A 24,848-nucleotide genomic window follows, 5' to 3' on the forward strand; every position below is an offset into this window, starting at 1 on the left:
AATTTTATACTTTCTCAAAAAGAATTTCTACAAATTTCTAATTTTTAAGTTGACGACTATTGGAGGCCTTTTCTTCAACATCCTTTTGATTTACAGACTAAGCTCCAGGGTCAGTTTGCATCAGACTTTAGCTATATGTAGCTATGCAAGAAGTATTCGTCATCTTGTAGATTTCTTCTGTTTTTTTTGTTTTGTTGCTTTTTTGGTAAAGACAAACTTAACAATATAGTAAACACACAAAAAGTTTCAAATAATTCACTATTACTAGCCACAAACAGACCTGATTATTTATTGACCTTGGGAAGAAACAAATCACTAAACCTGGCAAAAAGAAGTAGGCTAAAATAAGAACTCTATGACATATTGAGCGTCATCAGCTGAGCAGTATCACAATCGCAGAGAACTTTTTTGGATGTCCATTTTTGTAGGGGTTGATATTTAAAAAATCAATCTTCACGTACTAGTCGACAATTTTATTAACCATCAGATGGTTTTAATGGCTGAAAAACATGTATTGCAGAGTGGTGCTGATGATGTATACTGGTGCAAAAAGAGAAAAATAAGGTAAATGTGGATTAAACAGAGTTTAAACTATCATTGGCATTTTTCAACAATCCAATCACACAAAATAGATTTTTTGATATTGTGCATCCAGCCACAGTTTAAAATAATTAAATTATTATTAACATCTATGGGTATTAATTACAAAGCCATTTCTATGGATTTAGGACTCCAGTCATCCACAATAAAAACAATTTTCCACCAGTAAAAACTGAGTAACTTCTATGACGTGACCATCTTAAAGGTATTGTGGAGGTTTTTTAAAAGATCCGCCCTTTCAGCTTAAAAGAAAAAAAATGCGTGTGCAAGAGCATGCACGCGCCCATTTCTCTTAGTGCACGTCCTGTTGAAAATGTGCTGTTCTCATAGCACATACAAGCTTATTGTGTCCACATACAGTTAACTGACCGTTTGGACAGAAGATAAGTGCTTTTGCTCGGTTGTATGTAACTCCTCCACCACCGTGCGGTGCCTGCGACATCTTTATTATTACTTGTCCCTGTTGGGAAGCGCCAGCGATGATGATAATGATGAACAACCGACAAAGAATACGAGTTTTAGAGTACCAGGAAGTGGATGCTGGGGAATGGTGCAACAATTTTCTTTTTTTTTTTTTTGCTCCAAATGATTATCATGGTTCTGAGAGACTTGGGCTGAGTTTAATAGAAGCAACACAAAAACACAAGGGCACATGCTAAAATTAAACAGACAACATAAAAAGTACTCAGCACGATCTGAGGAACAACAGAGAGCATCACAGGGAAGGGAAAAGAGGCTGAACCAAATTAACACCAAATTAATTTATTACTCAAGATATTATGATACTCATTTTACAGTAGTTATGGTAATAACTGAGTAATTAATAGATTCCTACCCGCCTCATGAAATAAAATTAATTATTCTTGTGTGTTAAAAATCACTCGAAGAAAAAACATGTTTTTCTAAATCGAGTTTAATGGAATGAAATATACTGAGTTATTATACTGCAGTTAGAATGAACAGTTTATTCATTTAGAATCACAATGATCTATATTATGGATTAACTACAAAAAGATTTTTTTTTTAAAAACTGGTTTGAAATCTAACAATGTCTTTAGGATGAAATCAGAAGAGGAGGTGATTCTTCAGTGTGCTGTTAGCTGATACAAGGTCGATTTTGTTAAAGCTTTATTTTAATGAAAGAAAGGTTCATTGATAGACTTTCTTTTACTGGACATACACTATATTGCCAAAAGTATTTGCTCACCTGCCTTGACTCACATATGAGCTTAAGTGACATCCCGTTCCTAATCCATAGGGTTCAATATGACGTCGGTCCACCCTTTGCAGCTAGAACAGCTTCAACTCTTCTGGGAAGGCTGTCCACAAGGTTTAGGAGTGTGTTTATGGGAATTTTTGACCATTCTTCCAGAAGCGCATTTGTGAGGTCGCACACTGATGTTGGACGAGAAGGCCTGGCTCTCAGTCTCCGCTCTAATTCATCCCAAAGGTGTTCTATCGGGTTGAGGTCAGGACTCTGTGCAGGCCAGTCAAGTTCATCCACACCAGACTCTGTCATCCATGTCTTTATGGACCTTGCTTTGTGCACTGGTGCACAGTCATGTTGGAAGAGGAAGGGGCCAGCTCCAAACTGTTCCCACAAAGTTGGGAGCATGGAATTGTCCAAAATGTCTTGGTATGCTGAAGCATTCAGAGTTCCTTTCACTGGAACTAAGGGGCCAAGCCCAGCTCCTGAAAAACAACCCCACACCATAATCCCCCCTCCAACAAACTTTACACTTGGCACAATGCAGTCAGACAAGTACCGTTCTCCTGGCAACCGCCAAACCCAGACCCGTCCATCAGATTGCCAGATGGAGAAGCGCGATTCGTCACTCCAGAGAACGCGTCTCCACTGCTCTAGAGTCCAGTGGCGGCGTGCTTTACACCACCGCATCCGACGCTTTGCATTGCACTTGGTGATGTATGGCTTGGATGCAGCTGCTCGACCATGGAAACCCATTCCATGAAGCTCTCTGCGCACTGTTCTTGAGCTAATCTGAAGGCCACATGAAGTTTGGAGGTCTGTAGTGATTGACTCTGCAGAAAGTTGGCGACCTCTTCGCACTATGCGCGTCAGCATCCGCTGACCCCGCTCCGTCAGTTTACGTGGCCTACCACTTCGTGGCTGAGTTGCTGTCGTTCCCAAACACTTCCATTTTCTTATAATACAGCTGACAGTTGACTGTGGAATATTTAGGAGCGAGGAAATTTCACGACTGGATTTGTTGCACAGGTGGCATCCTATCACAGTTCCACGCTGGAATTCACTGAGCTCCTGAGAGCGACCCATTCTTTCACAAATGTTTGTAAAAACAGTCTGCATGCCTAGGTGCTTGAATTTATACACCTGTGGCCATGGAAGTGATTGGAACACCTGATTCCAATAATTTGGATGGGTGAGCAAATACTTTTGGCAATATAGTGTATATCCAAGAGAGGCCAAATGAGTCCCCGGAATGAAACTGATGATAAGTTTCTTTACTCTGATCTGAAAACAGACTGCTTTTGACGCCTCTCTGTAAACAGAATTTGGATCTCAGCAGATTTGTTCCACATACATGTCTTAGAAGATGTTGACAGGAATTATCTTGACACACAACTCTTCAACTAAGATCAACAGCAGACCTCTCCTGGAGTCAACCTCTGAGTGTCTTGGTGCAAAGATTTCTAGATTAGCAGCTCTTCTTGCATTTAATAGTATTATTTTTAGTACTGTCTAATTCTTAAACACAAGCTACATCTGAAGCATCAGATGTGTGTCAAAAAAACAGCCATTTCCTCTTAGCCAAATCATACTGACCGCATCTGGTGGGCACCCTAATAGGCACCTAACTAAACCCTATTTGATCCTAAGTTCCCATTTGTTTACGATCTTACAATCTTACAAAAATCCATGTTTTAAAAGTTAAATATCTGCAAAAGAAAATCAGATTTCACTGCAGTCACTACAGTTCTCAGAGGAAAAAAAGTCCAAAGCATTTTGTAGGCCTAGCTATAGTGTTTTCAGTCATTTTACATCTCATCAGGGGACATATCCTTTATTAATGTATGTGCTAATGCTTATATTATGTGCACTTATTATTGTATTTATTATAAGTACCGGTAATATGTTTTACTCAATATCAAAATTCGACTTCCTGCTAAAACTGTGCAGAGAAGTAGATTTTGTAATGCATACATGTTTTGACAGTAGAGCTTCCATCACAAACGACTCAGCAGAACTGATAGCAAACTGTTGAAGAAAGCTGCATAACATCTGTCGTGCAAACACAAGTTTCCCAAAGGGTCCAATTTCCACAGATTTCCATTGTATGAGAGCTGCATGGTTACAAATGTTTGACCGCACAAGAAAATCAACAAATAGGTCACTCTGACAGACTGATGCTTAGCCATGGCGGCTTCAGACAAACAGACAAAATGCTTTTTAGTAGGAACGGAGGAGCTTTTCTGTTTTGCAAGAGGAAAAGAAAACTGTCTTTTTGGAACATTTTGGTTAAGATGTCGACTGCCAAAATGTTTGGCAGAGATTTACAGGAACTACGGTGTAGCCCAAGGCTACAGGGTTGAGGGCTGCTTTCTGCTGCTTGCTCTGAAGTGCATTCCATGCAAGTGGTGTGTTGCGGCCAAAACATTCGGCCCTAATTTGCATTAAACCATTTTTTTTTGTCTTCAAGTAGGGAAATACAGATGTACTAAACAATTTTTTGGATGAACATATTTCTAGCATGACTGTTCATGCAAAACAATACAAAAGGACAAAAAAAGTGTTAAATTAGCATTGTGATTACACAATGTTTCTGCCTTCTGTTCTGAAACAAAACTTGTTCTGTGTTGATCAATCTATAAAAAAAAAAACCTACTGGCTTTCCTGCAATTTGGGAAAAAAAACAGATGGTCAGGAAGAAAAGTAGCCAAAGTAAAGATACTAATACGGTATAAATGTCAAAACAAAACAATAAAAAAACAGCTTTCTAAGTTAAACTCGGGTACTCAGGAGTAGATCAATTCTTCCTACAGACTGTAGAGCATCTCACCTTCAATTAATGCTGATTTAAATTCAGATCCTACCGAATCTGGCTTATATCTAAAAACAGTTTTACCTTTATAAGTAGGTTGGTCTGTTTTTCAAGCTGACTTGTCACAACAGGAAAGCCACAGTATGGTTTTAAAATAGCATTCTGCACTTCAAAATGACCTCAGTAATCCAAGTTTTACTCCCAGATAGTGCAAAAAATTTTGGGACATTATCAATAATATTGCAATGATACTAGCTTTAAGTAACCAACATTTCCTTATTCTTTTTTATTATCATGATTTGGAATTGAAAGTTCATCCAACCTAAAAAATATTGAACTATATATTTGTACACAGTATGTTGATGCATAAACTTCGAATTTGACCGAAGAAAAAATATTCCATCTAGTCTTCAGCAACTGAAAACATCAAGTCTGTAATGGTAGGAGTTTAGAGAGATAATGGAGAAAGAATATTAGTTGGCCTCGAAGTGTCTGGTTAATCGCCCAAGCACGTCCAAAGGGGAAAGCAGTCCTTTGCCAAAACTGGTTACACTGGGAATGGCGAGCTGATGCCATTGACTAAAGATGTTGTCAGACAGTAAATAGAATACTTTGATAATCTCTTTAACCAAACTGTCACACTTTTCCTGGTGGAAGCAGAGGTTGTGTGCTCAGAGATGGACTTGTTTATCACTCAGACTGAAGTCACTGAGGTGGTCAATGAACTCCACGGTGGCAAGGCTTCAGGGGAGGATGAGGTCCGCCCTGAGTACCTTAGGTTTTCTGGATGTCATTGTCAGGCTGTGATTCATAGGCTTCTTCAATATCATGTTCAGTTCATATTTTTATTTCGGTTCGTATCATGCGGTGGGAAGGGACAATACCTCTGGACTCACAGACTGGTAGTTCCCACCATAAGGAGATAGGCTGGAGGGTGTGTTCCAACTAAAGGGATCACACTTCTCAGTGACCTCAGGAAGGCCTATGTCAGAGTGCTGGAGAGGAGAGTCTGGGTGAATGTGGAAACTCAGCTTCAGGAGGAGCAGTGTGGTTTTTGTCCCAGTTGTGGAACACTGGACCAGGTGCACACACCCCTTCAGGATGCTCAAGGGTTCATGGGAGTTTGCCCAATTGATCCAAATGTGCTTCAAGGAGAAAGCAGTCAGTCATGTCCCTCATGATGCCCTGTTGGGGGCACCCCATGAGTATAGAGATGATGGCCCTTTACAACAGCCAGTATTTATACGAGCAGAGATGGACTCTGGTCTGCATTGCTGACATTAAGTCGGACGTATTTGCAGTGCATGCTGGACTCCATTAGCCCTGCCCTCTGACAGCAGTCCTGTTAATAACCTTTATGGACTACATTTCTAGGCGCAGCCCAGGGTTGGAGGATTTGGTATGGCTTAGAGACCAGCAGATTTCATCTCTGAAATTTACGCATTACCTGGCTCTACTGGCTACTCCAACTTCCCTTTTCAAGTCGGAGTTGAGTTCCTGCCTCAAGTGAACAAGTTCAAGTATCTTAATGTCTGAGTGAGAGGAAAATGGGGCAGGAGTTCTTTTTCATGCTCCTCGGGGTCTCTTTGGAAGAGCTGAATGCAAATGCTGTTTCCTTTAAGGCACTTGAAATTTGAATCCAAAAATACAATAATAAAGGTTCAGTGAAACTATTTACAAACAATGCCATCACAATGTGTCCACAACCCTGGAACTTATTCACATATTTTCACTGGAACTATCATAAGGTTTAATGCATTTTAATGAGATTATATCTTGTAGCCAGACACAAAATAGGGCATGTTAGGAAGGTTAAAAAAAACATGATTCATGGCTTATTTTTATTATAAAAATAAAAATCTAAAAAGTGGGACGTGCATTTTTATTCAAAGTTGATGGGAAGATAAATAGAGGGTAATCCTTGAAGAAAACCTGCCAAAGGCTGGGGTGGAAGAAACAAACCCTAGACATACACCCAGGGTTGCAAGATAATGGTTTAGATACCCTTTGGGTATTTTTGCAAAGATAACAGAAGCATTTCAGTTTCTATGTATAAAAAACAAGTATTCATCATCTAAAACACTTTAAATCATGTATTCATAAAAAACAATATTGAACATAAATGCATGCAACACTTTTTATTTGTAAAAAGATTTTGAGGGCTAGCTATCATTTTATTTCCCCTTCACAACAATGTCCTACTTTGTGTTGACTAATTATCTAATTATCAAATAAAATGTAGATAAATTCCAGTAGTTAGTGAGGTTTGTAGGTGCAAAAGTCCAAGCGGCACATACACTTCTGTGGGGCCTTGTTAAAAAAACAACCAAAATAAAGTAGCATTGTATACATTTTCTAGACAAAGAGTCTGGGTCAGACCTTTAGATCAGGCAAAAACCTCCCCCTGCCAAGATATTCGCCGTTTTCGAGAGAATACAGCAGACATGACATTAGTTGTCAAGCGTGGCGAAAAAAACAGGTTCCCCGAACGTGGTGCGCCCTTTGTTTTAGTGGCTCATTATATTCAGTGGAAATGCTGCCAAAAACATGGCGGTTCATTTGGAAGGACTGGTTTGCTTCTCTCAGACTATGCAGGCAGGTGTTAGAGTGGTGGAGAAAGAGCAATGGTGTGAGAAGATGGAGCAATTTTACCTATCCTCCTTTTTTTTTTCTCTTAAAAAACAGGTATTCGCAGCAGAAAATACAATAAAGTGTACAACAGAATGAGAATTAGCCTTTACTTGTTGCTCTTTCACAGAAAACGCTACAATTTCTCCCATAATGAACTGTCATTTTTAAAAATAATCAATTTTTTTCTGGACCTTTGTTCTCCTTTAGCTTTCTCTGAATGCTCTCGTCTACCGATTTATTACTAAATAAATACAGCAAATCATGAGCAAGAGGTTACATCAATGAAGCCTGAATCAAAGATATGAAGGAATTCTGTAAACAAAGGATTATGCATGCATCAACACACCTCTCTTATTACTAATATGACAATAAATGAGTATTTTCAAATGAAAGAAGGAAGTCGGCATTAAAAACAACCCGACAAAATGATGGAGAAACAAATCTTGATATGATTACTGTAGAATAACAACCTCTGGCAGAAACGCATGCCAAAGACAGACAGAGAGAGCGAGGACGCAACGTCTCACCGGTCTCATGTTCGCAGCGATTACAGACAAAGCTGAAGGAGGCAAGCGAAGAAGTAATGCTCCTGAGAACTCGGGGGTTACCATGGAAACATCGGCTTTTGAATGAAGTCGCTGGATAAGGGGGAATGCAAGAGAGTTTGAATTATTGCAGCATCAACAACACAAACCAATGTTTCTCTATACTTGAGACCACCAGGAAAATGAACAACTGCCTGCAGTTCAAGCAGAGCCATCATTAGCTATCTTAGCCTCAAAGGACAGACCACTTCTAACAATTTGGTTTAGACATGTTGTTCTCACCTACAGGGCTTTAAATGGCCAGGCTTATTATCATTTGTGTTGGCTTTTTGCCAAAGTCTGCTGTTTGTAGCCTTCGATCCCCAAACTCTAAACCCTAAAAGCTTTGGATCTCTTATAAAAAGAGACAATTATCCCCTTCAATCTTACTTCCCTGGAATTTTAGGCATCTTTTAAAACAACCATGTTCTACCAGACTTTTACTTTTTCAATTCTACTGCTTTTAATCCTTGTTTTTTAATACTTTATACGACTGAAATGTTAGTTATGTGGCACACCGTTTGTGACTTTGGGATTTTAACTCACTTAAATTGATTTCACATTGCTATATACAATACTAAAAGGAGAAAAAAAACAAAAAAGAACCTGACCTTTCTTTAAAAGTCAGGAGTTTACACAACATTGTCAATGCCTTTCAACAATCTATGAAAGCGCAGACGATTGGTTAAATCATGTCATGATTTAAATCAGTGCACCATTTTCTATGTACTCTGAGGCAACTCTAAGTAAAACAACTTTTGATAATCCATGGGTACAATTTGCAGAAGATAGGTCTCTCAAAATGCAATCTATGTACAAACCCTAGAAAAAGCAAAAGACAAACCCCAGGGTTTAAAATCCCAGGGCTTTCAATGGAAAAAAGAGATAACATGAGCTCAACAGCCATTCAGGAAGCTCCAAGCAACTACTCCAAAACTGGTAGCACCTTCTCTTAGGACAGAACCCTTAGAGTATAGAATATGGTTTGTCATTCAATGAAATTAAAATTGAAATTTTTTGGCAATATGAGGACTATTAAGACACTGAACACCATCCCATGTGAGATGGGAGCACTATATTTTGTGGGAGCTTTGCTGTGAATGGGACTATGGAAGGACATTAGGCAGAAATATTGAAGTAACATCTCCAGACATTAACGAGGAATAAAAGAAAGTGTATTTTCAGTGCATAGTTTACACTAGGGGTGGAACGGTTCACAAAATCCACGGTTCGGTTCGGTTCAGAGTTTTGTGGTCACGGTTTTCGGTTCGGTTCGGTATATGTTGATTGTTACACTGGAAAAAAAATCGAAATCTAGATAAGTTGTTTTTTCTTAAAATAAGTGTATTTGTTCTTGGATTTAGTAGGTAAAAGAGAGATTTTGCCAATGGAACAAGACAATTTACACTTACAATAAGAAAACAATTGCATTGTCTTATTTCAGGTGCATTTTATCTAATTTTCTTATTTTAAGAGCAAAAATACTCATTCCACTGGCAAACTATCTCATTTACCTACTCAAATTAAAGGTAAATACACTTATTTACGACATTTCTACTTGTTTTTAGATCCTTTTTCCACCCCGAAATCTCATAAAAATTAATGAAAAAATCCAAAAAATTTCATGAATTGTAATTATTTTTAATGATCCACGGAAACCCTGGATCATTTCCGAATGTTTTGCTGCTTTGAATTTAATCATCTCGCGCATGCCCTCTACGATCTCCAAGGAACTCAGAGCGGAGCGCATGGGAGCCACAGCGGAGGCTGTAGGCTTTGCTTTGTGCAGGCAGTCTGTAGCGCAGCGGGGCAGAGCGCTGACGGAGTATGTGGGATTTCGGGGTTAGCATGACATGTTGGTCGTGTTGCTGTTAGCATAAACAAAACGTGTTGCACAATGCTTGCACACTGTTGCACTTTTATCCACAACTTTCTTTCCGCCGTCTTCGTAGGTCACTCTAAATGCAAAGTGGTTCCATACAGCAGACCTATGAAGTGCTGCTGGCACGTCTTCCAACTCCTGTTCTTTCCCACTCGCCATACCCACACAATTCTCCACAAAAACTGATTTTTTTTCTGCTACGCCCGGCTACGCTGCTTCGCTTCTTCTTCTTGTTCACTACTGGTGGTTGGCTTTGGTCGCAGTACCGCCACTTTCTGCTCTGGAGTGTAAACGCTTCGCCTATGAGAAAAAGGAGCAGCGCATGAAATGAACGCAACACACGCGAACCGAACCAAGACAGTCGAACCGAAGGGTTTGGACGGTTTTCATAAATCGTTCCATCCCTAGTTTACACACAAATCATGCTTTTAGATTTCTCTTAACTGTGTTCGGATATTTCCTTGGATACTAGTGAATGTAACTGTTTCATAGTCTGAATATAAATTATCCTGGGAATAAAAATAATTTTCTTCAAAGACCGACTGCCAAAATCAATCCGTTACTTTGCAGTCAGGCAGCAGTCTTCCCAATAAACAGTATATTACCGCCAGAGAAGGTTAGCAGAACAATAAGCCATTACTTACTCTTCGTATTTAATGTGGTAAGCTATGTCCTCTTCCTTCTCCTTGGTTTCTGTGGTAGAGTCAGTCTTAGAGGTGGAGGCTCCGTTACTTTCAGAGTTTAACACAGGGTTATTCCTGTTACAGTCCGTGATTTGACCCTGTCCAAGGGCCTGAGCCTGGTCAGCCTCCAGCTTCCCATTAGTCCTTTTAGGAGGCCGACCCACCTTTCCCTTGGTGGGCGTTATCTGTCCTTTAGGAGAAACTGTCACATTTTCAATGCATGCCTCAAACCAGGCTCCGATGCTTACGTCCCTGCAGTCTACCAGCTCGTTAATCTGAAGAGGGAAACAAAAAAAAGCAAAAAAGTTAATGGTCTGGGCCGTACTGTGCGCTGTATCCAAAAAAAGCTGGTCTGCACTTCATATTAATTACCATAAAACATGCGCGTACTTTTAGAGATATTACACTACTGATTAATGCACAAACTAAAATGTATTTTTGTTTGTCTTAAACTTATTCTCATACTTTACATCTAAGGACCACAGAGTTTTCAATAGACTGGCTCAACCACTGCTCTAAGCTAGATGAGACTGTAAACATTACTGACTTCATTTCTAAACACTGTAAAAGTTTACCAATGTGAGGTAAAGAACTGACCTTATACAGGCCAATCCCTGGGTTGATTAATGTGCTCCTGCTGGATGTTGGTGGCTGAGTGTCCTGTGCTGGACTGGAGGACCTGAACCCATTTTTGGTACTAGTAGCGACAGTTTCTGGCTTAGATTCATTTACAGTGGCGTGGCTGCTTTCTTTCTTATTGTCCATACAAGATGAGGTTTCCAAATCTGCGGGGGAGATTGGAGCTTGAAAATTTTCATTCTTCAAGTCAGGCAGAGGAGCTGAACTGCTTGCAACACCTGAGGGGTCCTTGGTGGTAGGGCCATCCGGGGGATCGGTCTGAGAGCGGATTAGCAGCTGGACAATGTCATTGAGACCCACGTTGTAGTCAAAAAGTGTCAGACCATCTTCCATCTAAAAGAAAGCATAGGAAACATTATAGTCATTTATGTAAATACATTACGATTAATTTGTTTTGACTAATTTAATGATCCAACATTTAGGCTAAAAAAAAAAGAAAAAGTGATGCTGTTGATATCTAAATAATCCCATAAACTTCCAATTTCAGGAACTGTTTGGTGTCCTTAATCTAATGTGCAAATCCTGACCAAGCCTAAAAACAACCATCAGGGGCTGACAATTACACTTGGAGCTACCAACAAGGCTATTTCTGAAGACCTGACATAAAAAAACTCCTCAATGATGGAGAAGGAGAAGTGCACCATCATTGTCCTTGGCAGGTTACATTTTTTCAGCTGCCACAGGAAGTACATCCCTGTTGGGCTTTCTTGGTAAGGGGCTTGATGTTCAGCTCCCACTTTAGGTCCTGTGAGATGATAGCTCCCAGGAAGCAGACATACTCCACAGTGTCAATTGTGGAATCACAAAGAGTGATCATAATAGGGGAGGCTGAGTTCGTCCTAGAGTCCACAACCATCTCCACTGTTTTTAAAGCGTTAAGGTCCAGGTTGTTCTCCCTGCACCAGGTGGTAGGCGGACTTATCACCATCAGAGATAAGTCGGATGAGAGTAAATATCTGCATCTTATCAAGTATCTTCTGGCATTTTAATTTTCAGTTCATATATTTTGTCCAGTCTCTAATGGAAGGCACTCTGCTTGTCAAGTCATGAAAAATAATCAGGTTGATTAAAGGGACAGTTTGTAACCAAATTGGCTTTTTATTAGCTAAAGTCAAACTTACTTTAATAAATACAAATTTTGTAAAAATCTAATAGCATCAAGTCAAAAATGAAGAAATCTATGCATTCTCATGGCTTATAGTTAGTTTATAAATACATAGGCATTTCACCAACTCGGAGATGCCATTATTAACCACCCGCCAGCAGCCAAAATAATTTTTGCCTGCGAGTGGCCTAGCCTCGATCAATGTCCCAGGCCCTAGAACTGGCACAAAATACAGAGATGCGTTATGAATTCCTGGATGCAAAGCGGGCAGGGTTTTGAGGGCGTGATGACAAAGCTGCGCGACGCTTGAGAAAGCACAAGGAAGATGGCAACAACTATTGAACAGTTCTCGTTTGACTCAGCTTTGGAATCAGTTTTGGAAGGATTAGACTTTGGGTTTTCGTTTAAATGTGAGCAGGAAGAGGCTCTACACTCATCCATAAGAAGGACATATTCGCCATTTTACTGACAGGCTGTTCGTTTACACTCCCCCACCAGCTTTCTGTCACACTTACTACATCACAGTCAGTTGCGCTCATTTGTCAGAGCGTTGGCCAATAGGCACTGACATGGCTTAAAAGACAACGGGTTGTTCTCATCAACAATCTTCCGATGTCTCATTCATCGGGGCCAGACTAAATTACTCATTTGATCTCACATTTAGACTGGTTTATCAGTCTATGGGCCTACTACTTTTAAACAGCCTTATAAAATTGTTATGCTACTATTATGATATTTACACAGATTTGACCCTATCCATATTTTAGTTTTGGATTTTTCAACTAATGCTCCTTGTTTGTTTGTTTGTTTCTTTGTTTCTTTGTTTGTTTGTTTGTTTCTTTCTTTCTTTCTTCCTGCATTTGCTCTCTACTCTGACTTCATCTCCAGCTGCAACACGTTTTTACTTCAGTTTCTTTAAAATCTGCCTCAAAACATTGAGCCACAAACACGACAAATAGGAAATGTCACTTAAGGGCAGATATGGGCAATTTTTGTCCCCAGTTGGTACATGATTGAAAAGCTAATTTTTTTTTATAATAATGAATTGGGAAGCAATTGGGAAGCAAAGAAAAAAAATCTGAGATGGGGTATGCTATTCCACTATATCAAGCTAAGAAGATGAAGACACACATGCCTTTGTCTGTGTACACGAGTGGGGTTTGGGCTGCTGAACATAATTCTATGTTAACATCCGTTATCTTGTCGTGGAAAAGTGTTTGTCGACATTCAGGTAGAGAATGTCGACATTCAGGTAGAGAATGTCGACATTCAGGTAGAGAATGTCGACAGGGCCAAAGTCTGCCCAGCATGAAAAGAAAGGATGAGCTTTTAACGACCAGCAGCTCTACTGCTTCCCTGTTTGTGTTTTTCTCAACTGTCCCACAGAAAACAGATTGCTGCTGCTGCAGTCTATGGGTTTCTTCTCGGTTGAAAAAAAAATAAATAAATAAAAAGCCCAGATACGCACGCATGAATTACATTGATGGGATGTGTAGCTGGGGGGACAGAGATGACTTGGTTGCTATGACGACCAAAAAAAAAAAAAAAAAGAGCACCCCACATTCACGATCACACACACGCACTCAGCTTCACCCGCCACCCCACGTTAAGTCGGACTATATGCAATTCCAAAATCCAAAACAACACAATCAACATGACCCTTCAGGGCGGATCCAGAGGATTCAGCTGCGCTCTCAGTACAGCTGCTGCTTCTGAGATGTGTCGTACACTAGAAAACATCAACTCACCGAAAATATCAGCAACCTATTTTAACCAGTTAAAACCATTGTGCCGGGGAGACAGACATGGCTGCCATCCTCGCTCACCCTCCCCAACGCCCTTCTTCGTTGTTTGACAATGGGGAAGGCAGAGGTTGTAGGTGAAGGAGGAAAACATAATTTCCTCATCCTTCTTGGTTTTTAATAATCTCATGAAATTTAGATCAGAGGAGCGGTCCGTGCAAACAGAGTCAAACACTTATATGCACCCGTGTGTCCCTCTTCATCGTGGTCTGCCTCAGCCTTCCATTGTCTGCCTCTGACTTTGTCCAACCTCTTACTTTTAGGGTGGTAATAACATTTTCTCTCAGTATAAGCTTTAAGAGAAGTCAGTAAACAAAACAAATTGAGAGCATCCTGAGCAGATAATGAGCCCGCTGGCAGAACCTGCCGCAGAGAGACGGGTTCGCCGTTGATGAGAATGTGTTATTCTGATGGAGACTCGCACAGACAGAATCTCACAACAGCACACGGCAGAATTGCACTGCACCAAATACAAATGGCTGAGCTGATTTTGGTTGTTTTTTTTCTATTGTCACATGTGCTCTCCACAGCGGCTTCATTTCCAACAGCGTTATCAGGCTCCTGCTGCAAGGTGTTTTGATTCCAGTCTCTTTGGAATCACTAAAAACGGAGAGATGTTGGGAGGAATTGTGCACATGGAAACAGACGAAGTTGCTGTCAGAAACAGAACATTTTCAGGCCCTGTTTACAGCTTAATTCAAAAAGCATGATGCCCCTGCTACCTGCAAACGTGTAGCATTGAAGGTTCATTTCAAACAACTGGGAAAAAAATGCTTCTAAAATTTAAAATAAAATAAATTTTCCCCCACAGTGGGAACAATTTGAAGACTGAACACCTATCAAAGCAGAGACCAGATGAAACCAAGTATAAAAAGATGACCTTATAACCTTTGAGCCATTCCATGTTCATCATGTAACTTCAACTGGTTCTTTGGATTGTAAAGTTTGTGACAAATCAAAGTGATTTCCTTCAAAAACATCCAGTATATAACTGCCTTGACAATTCACTTTGTCCTTTATATAATATAGAAAAGAACGAGACAAGAGTTGAAAGAAATCCTGTTAGCAGCTTCCTACAAGCCCTGTAGGGAACACAAAGATGACAGCATCATGCTGTAAGAATGATTTTATTCTGCACGGACAGGGAGGCTGGTCAAAGGAGTTGAACAAAGGGCGATCCTGGACAAAAATCTGTTCGAGGTGGTGAAGGACCACAATGGAATGGGCTAGAGGAAAGCATAAACAGTAACACGGATGGAACTGCTCAAGTAAAAGGTCTAGACCTAAGACAAGACATGAAGACTTGGTGCAATATCAGCTTCCAGCAAAGCTTCAGGTGTGAAAGTAATACCAAATCGACAAGCATGAGTAATCAGAAAGAAAACTGCAGAAACTCCCGCTCAATTACTTCTGGACTCCGCCCCACATGCTTGTTGGAAAGGAGTTGCGCAAAATAGGTCATATTACCGAAAAGAAAAAACAATGACATAGGAGCGGGAGTGGGGGGTGGGGTTCTGTGCGCCTGTTCTCTGCTAGTCTCCAGCTTTGGGCCTTTATCCCTTATCCTGCCATCAGTCATTTAATCTCTAAGAAAAACCCAACAAATAGAAACTAGTTAAGGTGGAAGAACACTGGCTTTCCTCTGCAGCCTCTTTTTCATTGATATTTCTAATGAACTCCGTGTGTTAGTTTTAACATCTGTGCTGGTTTTCTACATAAAATCAGTTTTTAATAAGCTAATTTAGCAATTGGGGAATCTCTTTTAAAGAAACCAAATGTTCTTTCTGTAGTTTTAAACATGTTATTACAGCTTTCCTGGTTAGATCGGACTAATAATCTGCCATTTGTCTTTTATTTCATTTTCTTGATGTTCTATTAAAGACTAATTGTTAGTGGCTAAGGTTTTAGCTTCTCTAATTGCCCAACGGAGAAACTGAGCCATCTCTATGGCTCAGAAACGGAGCTATGCAGATGATCAGAGCAAAACCTAAAGAAAAAAGCCTTAACTGAAACTGATCATTCGTACTGCTGTAGGATTAGCGGATGATTACAAGGTGGGTCATTTAGGACAGCCTACATGTTAGGAGTTGCCAAACTGCAGCCACATTTAAAAGTGGTTGAAAGGCCTGCAGTTGCCGCCTGGGGTTCAGGGCCTTCCATTGTTTTCTGCCCTTTGTCCGGTCTATCTATCTATCAGGGAAGGGAGTGGATCGTGTACATGCATGGCTGCAGCCAACTTCACTTTTTTTTTCCCCCTTGGTAATTCAGCAACACAGCAATAACTTTCAGAAATCCAAGTCAAATGAAGAGCCACAACAACATCGATCCCATGGATAATCAAATTAGAACAATATCTAGGTCAGAGCCGTCCTCTGTTTGCAAGACGGACAGCAGCAGTCACCAGTTGGAAAAAACCCAACTATATCAACAACCAATAAGAAACTGCTTTTAAAGAAAAGTAAGTGGACTACAGTGTTTTACATAAATCACACGGACAACATGAGCTGAGCTTTGAACTGTAAGGCAAAGCGTTTTTTTTTAAATTAGCAAATATGCAGGCTTGTTGCAAAAGTGTGTGGGCGCTGAGCTGAAAGGCCGCGTGGCCAGTGGAAAATGTGTGTGAGGCTGCGAGTACAAGTGAAAGATCTTTCAAAGTGAAACATGCACATCAAGTAGGGTTCGGGCAAAACTACAAGACAGACAAAGTACAAATAAATAAATAAATAAATAAATAAATAAAAATGAAAAAGAAGACAAAACAGTAAGCCAAAGAAAAGTGGCTCCTGGCTCAGGCCGCTCCCGACAGAAATGCAAGCATGACTTTGAAGCGATGAGGCAGCGAGAGCATAGGGTGCTAGAGGGGAAAACAAGACGCCATTTTGAAAAGAGAATTAGACCGAGTTGCTGAGCTACGAGCCTAAACCCTAACAGACCTCAGATATCAGAGTGCCTGTGAGCACAGCAGCTCATTCCATACATTACTTAACACGTGGAAATCCCCTAATCAAGGTCGCCTGCTAGTTTTCCATCAAAACAGAGGGAAGTGTTGGATGCAAAACCCAACATGGGCTCTTAATCTACTATAGCAATCAGAACCAACTTTAAGTTAACAAATTAATAATCTTATTGGATTTTTTATATAGCATGAAGAAGTAGTCTTGCGTACTTACTAACCACAAGCAAAGCAGACATGTTCTTAAATAAATAAAAAATACATATATATATATATTTTTTTAACAATTTGAAACCAACTGTGTGCTTTTCTTAGTTGAGCCAAACAGACTACACAGATTCACATAGCTAAAACCAAACCATCTGGACATATGAACGAGGTACAGAGTACTTCCTGCCCAAAATCCTCTGCCTGACATACATCAACAGGTGAAGATGATTGAATATTAGCAAAAGGCAGATCGACACACCATAGAGAGCAGTCTTCCCGGCAGCTTTGCTGCTTGGCTAACTCAGCAGCCATGAGATCAATCCATATGAAGACATATTTAGACATTTGGACCCATGCAGTTAAAGCATGGAGCCCATGTGTAGCACAGTCAATTCAATAAGTTTAACTTTGTCCTTTTATGAACACAATTTCATAGTGAACGTCTCAACATACTTTACAAGACAAACAGGCCGACTTCACAGACAGTTCTTTAAAATTACTTTAAATTATATTATATTTGTATAGATCCTACTCTTTCCAACGAGATCCACATTGTCCAACTGATTTAAGTCAGCTGATGAAATAATGTTCAATTCAGTGCTATCTATCAGCAGTCATTCAGAGCAAGCATGTGGAGACAGTAAAAAGGAACAATTCCCATTTTAAAAGGAAGAAACCTCTTTTTAAACTAGGCGTGGTTAAAACGATACCCTGCTGCTTTATAGCTCCACACTACAGACTGCATGCATTGCAATTTTATGCAAGCAGCCTACAGCTCTTATTCTCTTTGAATATAAGAGATATGTTCAAATCGTTCCAGTTTGAGAAAGGAAACGTACTACAATAGTTTTAGAGTAGGAAGTAAGAATACTAAAAGATTAGGCTCTGACCTTTAGCCTAGAAGCTAAAGCAATCAAAGACGTCTTGATGAGACGATGTGGGTTTTTTTTCCTAACGTGTTTTAAGATGCAAAGAGAAATCAGCAAGTGACCAAACATTGGCCAATATTCGTCTTGATCAGCCGATGGATACATTTATAAGGAGGTGATAAATTGTATGGAATGCACAGTACTTAAGTAATATCAGGCTAGAGTCCCGACAGCATTCTTCAACATTATAAAGGGAAACTGTATTTATTTATATCCTGTGAAATGTCTGAATTGTTTAGGCTGTGAGAAAGCAAGAGAGAGCAAGACTTCAAATTATAACACAAAAGTTGAATGGGGGAACTTTTTTAAACCATCTTAAATTAAACGTTTATGCTCGTTGGAAAGTACTATCTGTGCTACATTAAAACTGGCTCTGGCAAAAAAAAGGGAGCTAATGAATTCTACATGAATTTTGCTTTGAATCAAAACAGAAGTAAAACTCTCGATTCCTGTATCATTGCTCTCTACGTTCATATATAGGGTTGGGCATCAAGAATCGATAATCACTCAGAACCAGTTTTAACTTTTCAATTTTCCCAGAATCATTCGATGTTTTTATTTTCAATTCCATGTTTGATGACAAGTCCGTCAACTGTAAATAGAAGCTGCCCAATATCAGTGAAGAAGAATACACAGGAGTGTGTGAGCAACCATCTGTTTGTGCTGTGGGATTTGAAATTGTGGCTTTAAGTTGAATAAATAAATGACCAGCAACACTGGAGATGGGATTATATGCATTATATGGGCGCACGGCCAACATAATTAAACACCACCTAACACGTCATTGATCCGCTGCACCGGTGTTGCAAAGTAGGTTACCTGATGGAATTTGTTCCTCCTCTAAGTTCATAGGGAGAATGCAGGGAGAATGGAGCTTTTTTTATACTTTCTTCCTCTTTACACTTCAACAAACACCTGCCTTGCTTCCTAATAACACGAAAAGCACTTTAATCTTGATCTGCCAGACTTGTAAATAATTTTAACCATAACTTCATTGAGTGTTTATGTTAGTTAAATCGGGATCTGTTTCATATGATAAACCTCACAAATGCACGATGAAGTCAACGAAGAAATCCTATGTAACATTACTACAACATTGAAGCTCCTAAAATAAGCCAGAAACTCATGGCTGGTGAATCTCATATGTTAATTTAAGCAACATTTTGAAACAATCAAGATATATTTATCCTAAAAACAGAGGTGAATTTAAGAAAAAAAAAACAGTGTCAATTGATGAAAGACTTTTATAAGGCATTAATAGGTAACGCTGAAGAGATTACTACTAAGAACTACAAAAACTACATATTTATTCCAAGGGAAGAAATACAGCGGCAATGAACCACAGTAATAAATGTTAACAATAATTTGATAACTATATGCTTTCTGCAAAAATATTTTAGAACATATTGTGTGTATTATAGCCCCCATTTTTGGCTATAAATCAAAACCCCACAAACACCAATGACACTAAAAATAAAAATTACCCATTATCAAATAGCCTATTTCCTAACACTAGTTACATTAAAGTTTGTAAATGTTCTTCTATTTAGGCCAAAACATTAGACTTCATTTTTTTCCCATTATATTGGTGCTATTGTGGAACAAAAAATAGTTTAAATGACTAAAAGTGACGATCCTAGCATTGCTAAGGATTAAGTCAAACTTTTTATAATAGTATTTAATAACACTAACCAAAAATGATGATCCCTATTATCAGTTGCTTATCTGAATTTAGTAGGTATAATCAATTTAACTAAATAAGATCTTTTTTCCTTAGATTTATTATTCTCATTTTGTAGAATTCTCTAAAAAGCGATCCCAGTCTGAACTGATTCACTCAATATGTTTGAGCAAATAATTGACTAAAATAACATTGTCTATGACATACTTTATATTTAATTGTTTTTGCTCTTTTCCAGACATACCACACACACAAAACTTGGAGAGTCTAAAATGAGTTAATAACTTTCTAGCTTCCCTACTCATATTTTGTGTAAACAAACATTAATATTTAATTTCTAGTGGTTAATGTAAAATAAGGTGAAGACATTAAATTCCTCTTTATGTGCTGTGTTTAATCTATATAATAGTAGTTCATTTATACTGAACTGTTTATTAATTACATAACACTATTAATTATATGAATAATTCTTATTAATAATTGTCCTTAAATGTGTCATTTCAGTATGAAAATATGCATTTAACTTTAGCTGAACTTGGTGAACAGCAATGCAGCATGGGAACAGGTTTCTTTACTCAGACACAGTGTACATTGTGCACATGGTGGTGACGCTATGGTGTAAACAAATACAATAGCTTCAAGGCACGTGTGGGCTACAGTGTAATCTACCGCGTTAAATAATAATAAAGACTTTCTAAAGAACAGCATGGAGGGGGGAGCATTATTACATTGGTATAAATGTGAATCAAAAATCGGAAATAATTAGAGCATAGATCTGATTTAGTTAGAAGTGATAACAGTGAGATGCATGGTTTTGCACTGTACTAGCGGGACCAACATGTGGAAACAAAGTGCTGTGCTCCTCTTCCTCTGTAGTGGCAATGTAAACAAATATGTCCACGGTGGTAAGGCACAGAAAGCTTAACCCCAATTTTCCCCATACAGATGCAAACGGTGCTTTTTAGTTAGATCTATTGGCGGACTTGTATCAAAACAGGAAGCTCAAAAAGGGTCCGAAACAACTAGAGCTCAGGGGAGGAGGACCGTTGAAGTCTAGCCCCCCTCCCTCCTCTCTGTCAAAATCGTCCAAACTAGCCGCTGCGTGACGGCTCAGACAAGCAGACGTGGGTTTACCTGCTTCCCTCTGTAGAAGAGGCGCTGCTGCTGGGGGCTCACGTTGAAAATGTCCTGGATTTTCAACCGTAAAGTCTCAATTTTGGTCAGTCTGGAAAGATCCTCAACGGTTCGCGTCTCCTTCCCGTCTATCGTGCGAACCTGGATCCACATCGTCGCGAGGCGCCCCTTGTCAGGCCTTCAATAAACTACGGATACAAAAAAAAAAAAAAAACGCCGTTGTTGGTACGAAACGTGGTAATGGGCTCAAATGAGACGGGGATAAACCATTTTTGGAGCTCCGCTGCGTTTTCCTCTGCAGAGGTAACGTCGGGCTGGATCTCGCGCAGGAGGTGCCTTATTACATGAGCTCGCGGCGCCAAGCAAATCTCGCGAAGTAACGTTCTGCGCGCTGTTAAAGACACAGCCCTCTATTTCCCTGTGTGCATGCTTCAGGCACACGCACAAACATCAGTAATAATACAATAATACCTCATAAGCAACATTTTTTTTTACTATTATGGTGTGTCATCAATTAGCAGTCACACTTAAGCCCCTAAAGTTTTATTATCATTAATGTCATTATTTTTATTTCCGCCAAGGTGGTTTTTATTAACCCTTTATAGGGCACTCAGTGAAATACTTTGAAAATCTAATTTTCACTTTAAAAATGTCTTAAATTGAGTATATTTACCCTTAATTCGAGCAGGTAAATGAGATAGTTTGCCAATGGAGAGAATATTTTTACTCTTAAAAGAAGATAATTAGATAATTAATAATTATTTTAAATGTAAATTGTCTTATTCCAGTGGCAAGATGTCTCTATGATAGAGACATTTTGCCAATGGAATAAGTGGCGGTTCTAGATCAAATGTACTCATGGGACAGGAGGGGGGCAGTGTGTTTTCATGGGGGCACAGAAAAGCATGAAATAAAAAAAACAGGGCCAGGGATTCAAATATATTAAGAAAGCAACATGAAGTGAAATTTTTATTCAATAGGTTTAATTAAAATTCTATGCCTTAATAGGTCAATATGCATTCATAATTTAGGAATTTAACATATTTTTGACATAATTTAAAGTAAAATTGCAGTTTTCTATAAAATCTGAATTAGAACTCAAGAAAAACTAAAAATTTGAGCAAATTGTTTTGAAAAAAACATTTAGCAGAAAAAAACTGAGATCCTATCTCAATACCAGTGAAGTTATCGCCTTATTGCTTTTAAATAATTAGAAAAAACTGAATTTGTAAAGAAAAAAATTAAATAGATTCAAAGGACCTATCACTGAGGGAGGTCTAGAAGCATACCCCTCCATTTTTGAGGGGTATGCAAGCGATCAAAAATGGTAACCTGGCCTATAAAGGCTTAAGAGTCTTTCTGTCCGTCTTTGTATAAGATAACTTTTTTTTTTTTTGTTATTTAAATTTTATTGAGTGCATTAGAAAAATGTTATACATCCATCACATTCATTTCCTATGTAGACTTAACATAGCCAAATTAAATTCACAGCAGTCCATGCTTGAGCTAGGTGACAATTATACTCTTTGTAATTTTAAAATGTAATCCTATCTCACATTCCTTCATGATGAAAAGAAAAAATCCCTTCACCTCTTCCTTATTTGTAGATATATATACTAATTCCCACTCCCATAGAAATACACATACATTTTTCTTTGAAAAAACAAACATAAAAAAAAAACACCCAACAAAAAGAGACCAAAACTATAGAACGCTATAAATGTGTGGCGCAAAGAGGTTCTCTAATCAAGTCTGATCTCACTGGTGATACAAATTTCACCCAGTTTTCCCAATGTTTCTTAAACTTGCCAGATTTTAATCTAAAAGAAGAAGTTAGCCTTTCCATTATATCAATATTATGCATTACTTCAACCCAATCTTCCCTTGTTGGAGCCTCTGTTTTCAGCCAATTCCTTTTATAGCTTTCTTGCTGGCTACCAACATGATCCTGAAAATATATTTATCCTCTGAGGTTGTCAGATTATCTTCCCATGTATAAAGTGTTGAATGTTAGAGGAAGTTTCACTTTCAGGATTTTATCCATACATTCCTTCAAGTCCTGCCAGTATGTAGCAATACTAACACAACCCCTCTTTGTTTAAGATAACTTTATGGACGGATTTTAATGCCATTTTATCAGAGGTCTCCCTCGTGCCAATGAACACTCCATTAAATGTTGCTGATCTGTATCCAAATCAGAATCTGGATGCAGGGTTCTGTAACATTGTGAGATGAATGTTTGGCAGAACAAGCCGTTCCTCACTAAAGAGGGTGGCAGTGACACCTGTCCAGGGATGTATGGGTAAAGTTTATTTAAATTTGTCCACAGTTTTAGTTCTTGTACATGGGTAATCTCCGTATTCCACATTTTCACCACACCCAAAATAGTAATTAAAGAGGTAAATATCTGTAATCTTTATAAGAATAATGTAGTATAACTTACAGTGGAGCAGTTTGTTGCACTGGTGCAGTACCAGTTTGAATTCCTGGCCTGGGGTCTTTCTGCATGGAGTCTGCATGTTCTCCCCGTGCATGCATGGATCCTTTCTGGGTACTCTGGCTTCCTCCCACAGTCATAAAAAAAAACATGACAATTAGGTAATTGCCATCAGAATAGAATAGAATAGAATAGAAATTCCCTTTATTGTCCCACAATGGGGAAATTCTGGTGTTTACAGAAACAAAATGATTATAGAAAAAATGGTCAAACAAATATGGACCTTAGAAAAGTGTATAAGAATAACATAATACTGAAGATTTAAAAAATAAACAAATAAACTACCGTACTGTAAAGTGTTTTAACAATATGAATACTGTGCACCTGGATAATAAATAACCAATATACAGTTATGGACATTTTTACAGTAAAGGATATTTAAAAGAGTGGCAACATCAGAGATGTGCAAAAAGGACAGCAGCATGTTATTTAACTGACTAAGACAGAAACTGTGCAAAATCAGAATTAATGTAACAACTTATTTAGGTTGTTGGGAACAGTGGTGGTTATAAAGTCTAACAACTCCTGGGAGGAAGGATCTGTGATAATGCTCCCTGGTGCATTTAGGGTGCAGCAATCAGTCACTGAAGGAGCTCTTCAGTTCTGTAAAAGCTTCATGCATGAAGTGGGAGACATTATCCAACAGAGATGTTATTTTAATTAGGATCCTTTTGTTTCCCACCTCCTACACTGAGTCCAGAGTGCATCCAATCACTTCCTGATCAGCTTATCCCGCCGCTTTCTCTCAGATACAGATAAGCCACCGCTTCAACAGACAGCTCCTTAGAAGATGGCTAATGCCACAACAGAGTCACGTCTATAGACATGTCATTTATTAATTCTATGGACAACCCTTTATAAAACGTTCTACTACAAGACGTTTTTATTACTATTATCATGTGGAGTTTTAAGGAGCTGTAATTTTGACAAATCAGTGATGCAGATGTAACTCATCTTCACATCAACACAAATGTACAACCGCAGCATGGATCGCTGCTGCTAGAGATGCAGAAACAATTATATCTTCATTTTCTTTTTAACATCACTAACAAATGAAGCACATTATAAAGTCCAGATAATGTGCCCTAATCAAATCTGTTCTCGCCATGTAAAACAAACAGAAGGTCTTTAGAATTTTTTTTCCCCATGCAAATAATATGTAAATGTATATATGAAATATGAACTTGATCAGTATGATCTCTGTAATTATCTAAAACATTCAATTTAAAGATACCAAAAATTTTTGCAATAAATTTTTACAAATTACAAACTACTGACTTCTTATACTACTAGTAGTTAAACGTTTTTTTAAACGACCTCTTAGTTACACTTAAAGTTAAAGAATTAAAGTAAAACAAGGGCTAAAGGTGGTATAATTTGTTATTCGACATCTTTCAAAGCTGGAGACCTGCTAAATGTTTCATGTAATCTTACTATCAGTACAACATCATTTTACTACAACTCACACATGATAGAAGTGTTTATATAAACTAGGTATA

At 38.7% G+C, this 24,848-nt stretch overlaps 1 protein-coding gene across 3 annotated transcripts in view; it reads right to left on the reverse strand.

Annotated features, from left to right (window-relative positions):
* LOC119781528 (E3 ubiquitin-protein ligase UHRF2-like) overlaps positions 1-21,208 on the reverse strand; it is a 33,857-nt gene extending 12,649 nt beyond the window's left edge. For 2 of the 3 annotated variants that reach the window (XM_038282020.1, XM_038282019.1), the window contains exons 1-3: positions 20,853-21,207; positions 10,997-11,371; positions 10,361-10,674 (exon numbers count right to left, since the gene is read on the reverse strand). In XM_038282020.1, coding sequence (XP_038137948.1) covers positions 10,361-10,674; positions 10,997-11,371; positions 20,853-21,005 — 842 coding nt within the window. In that variant the 5' untranslated portion in view covers positions 21,006-21,207. Of the gene's footprint in view, positions 1-10,360; positions 10,675-10,996; positions 11,372-20,852 lie in introns of all 3 variants that reach the window. The other variant, XM_038282021.1, reaches the window with a different exon arrangement.
* Positions 21,209-24,848: the final 3,640 nt, after the last annotated feature.

The sequence above is a fragment of the Cyprinodon tularosa genome, unplaced genomic scaffold (genome assembly GCF_016077235.1).
Source record: "Cyprinodon tularosa strain WSP-4 unplaced genomic scaffold, ASM1607723v1 ctg179, whole genome shotgun sequence".
Classification (NCBI taxonomy): domain Eukaryota; kingdom Metazoa; phylum Chordata; class Actinopteri; order Cyprinodontiformes; family Cyprinodontidae; genus Cyprinodon; species Cyprinodon tularosa.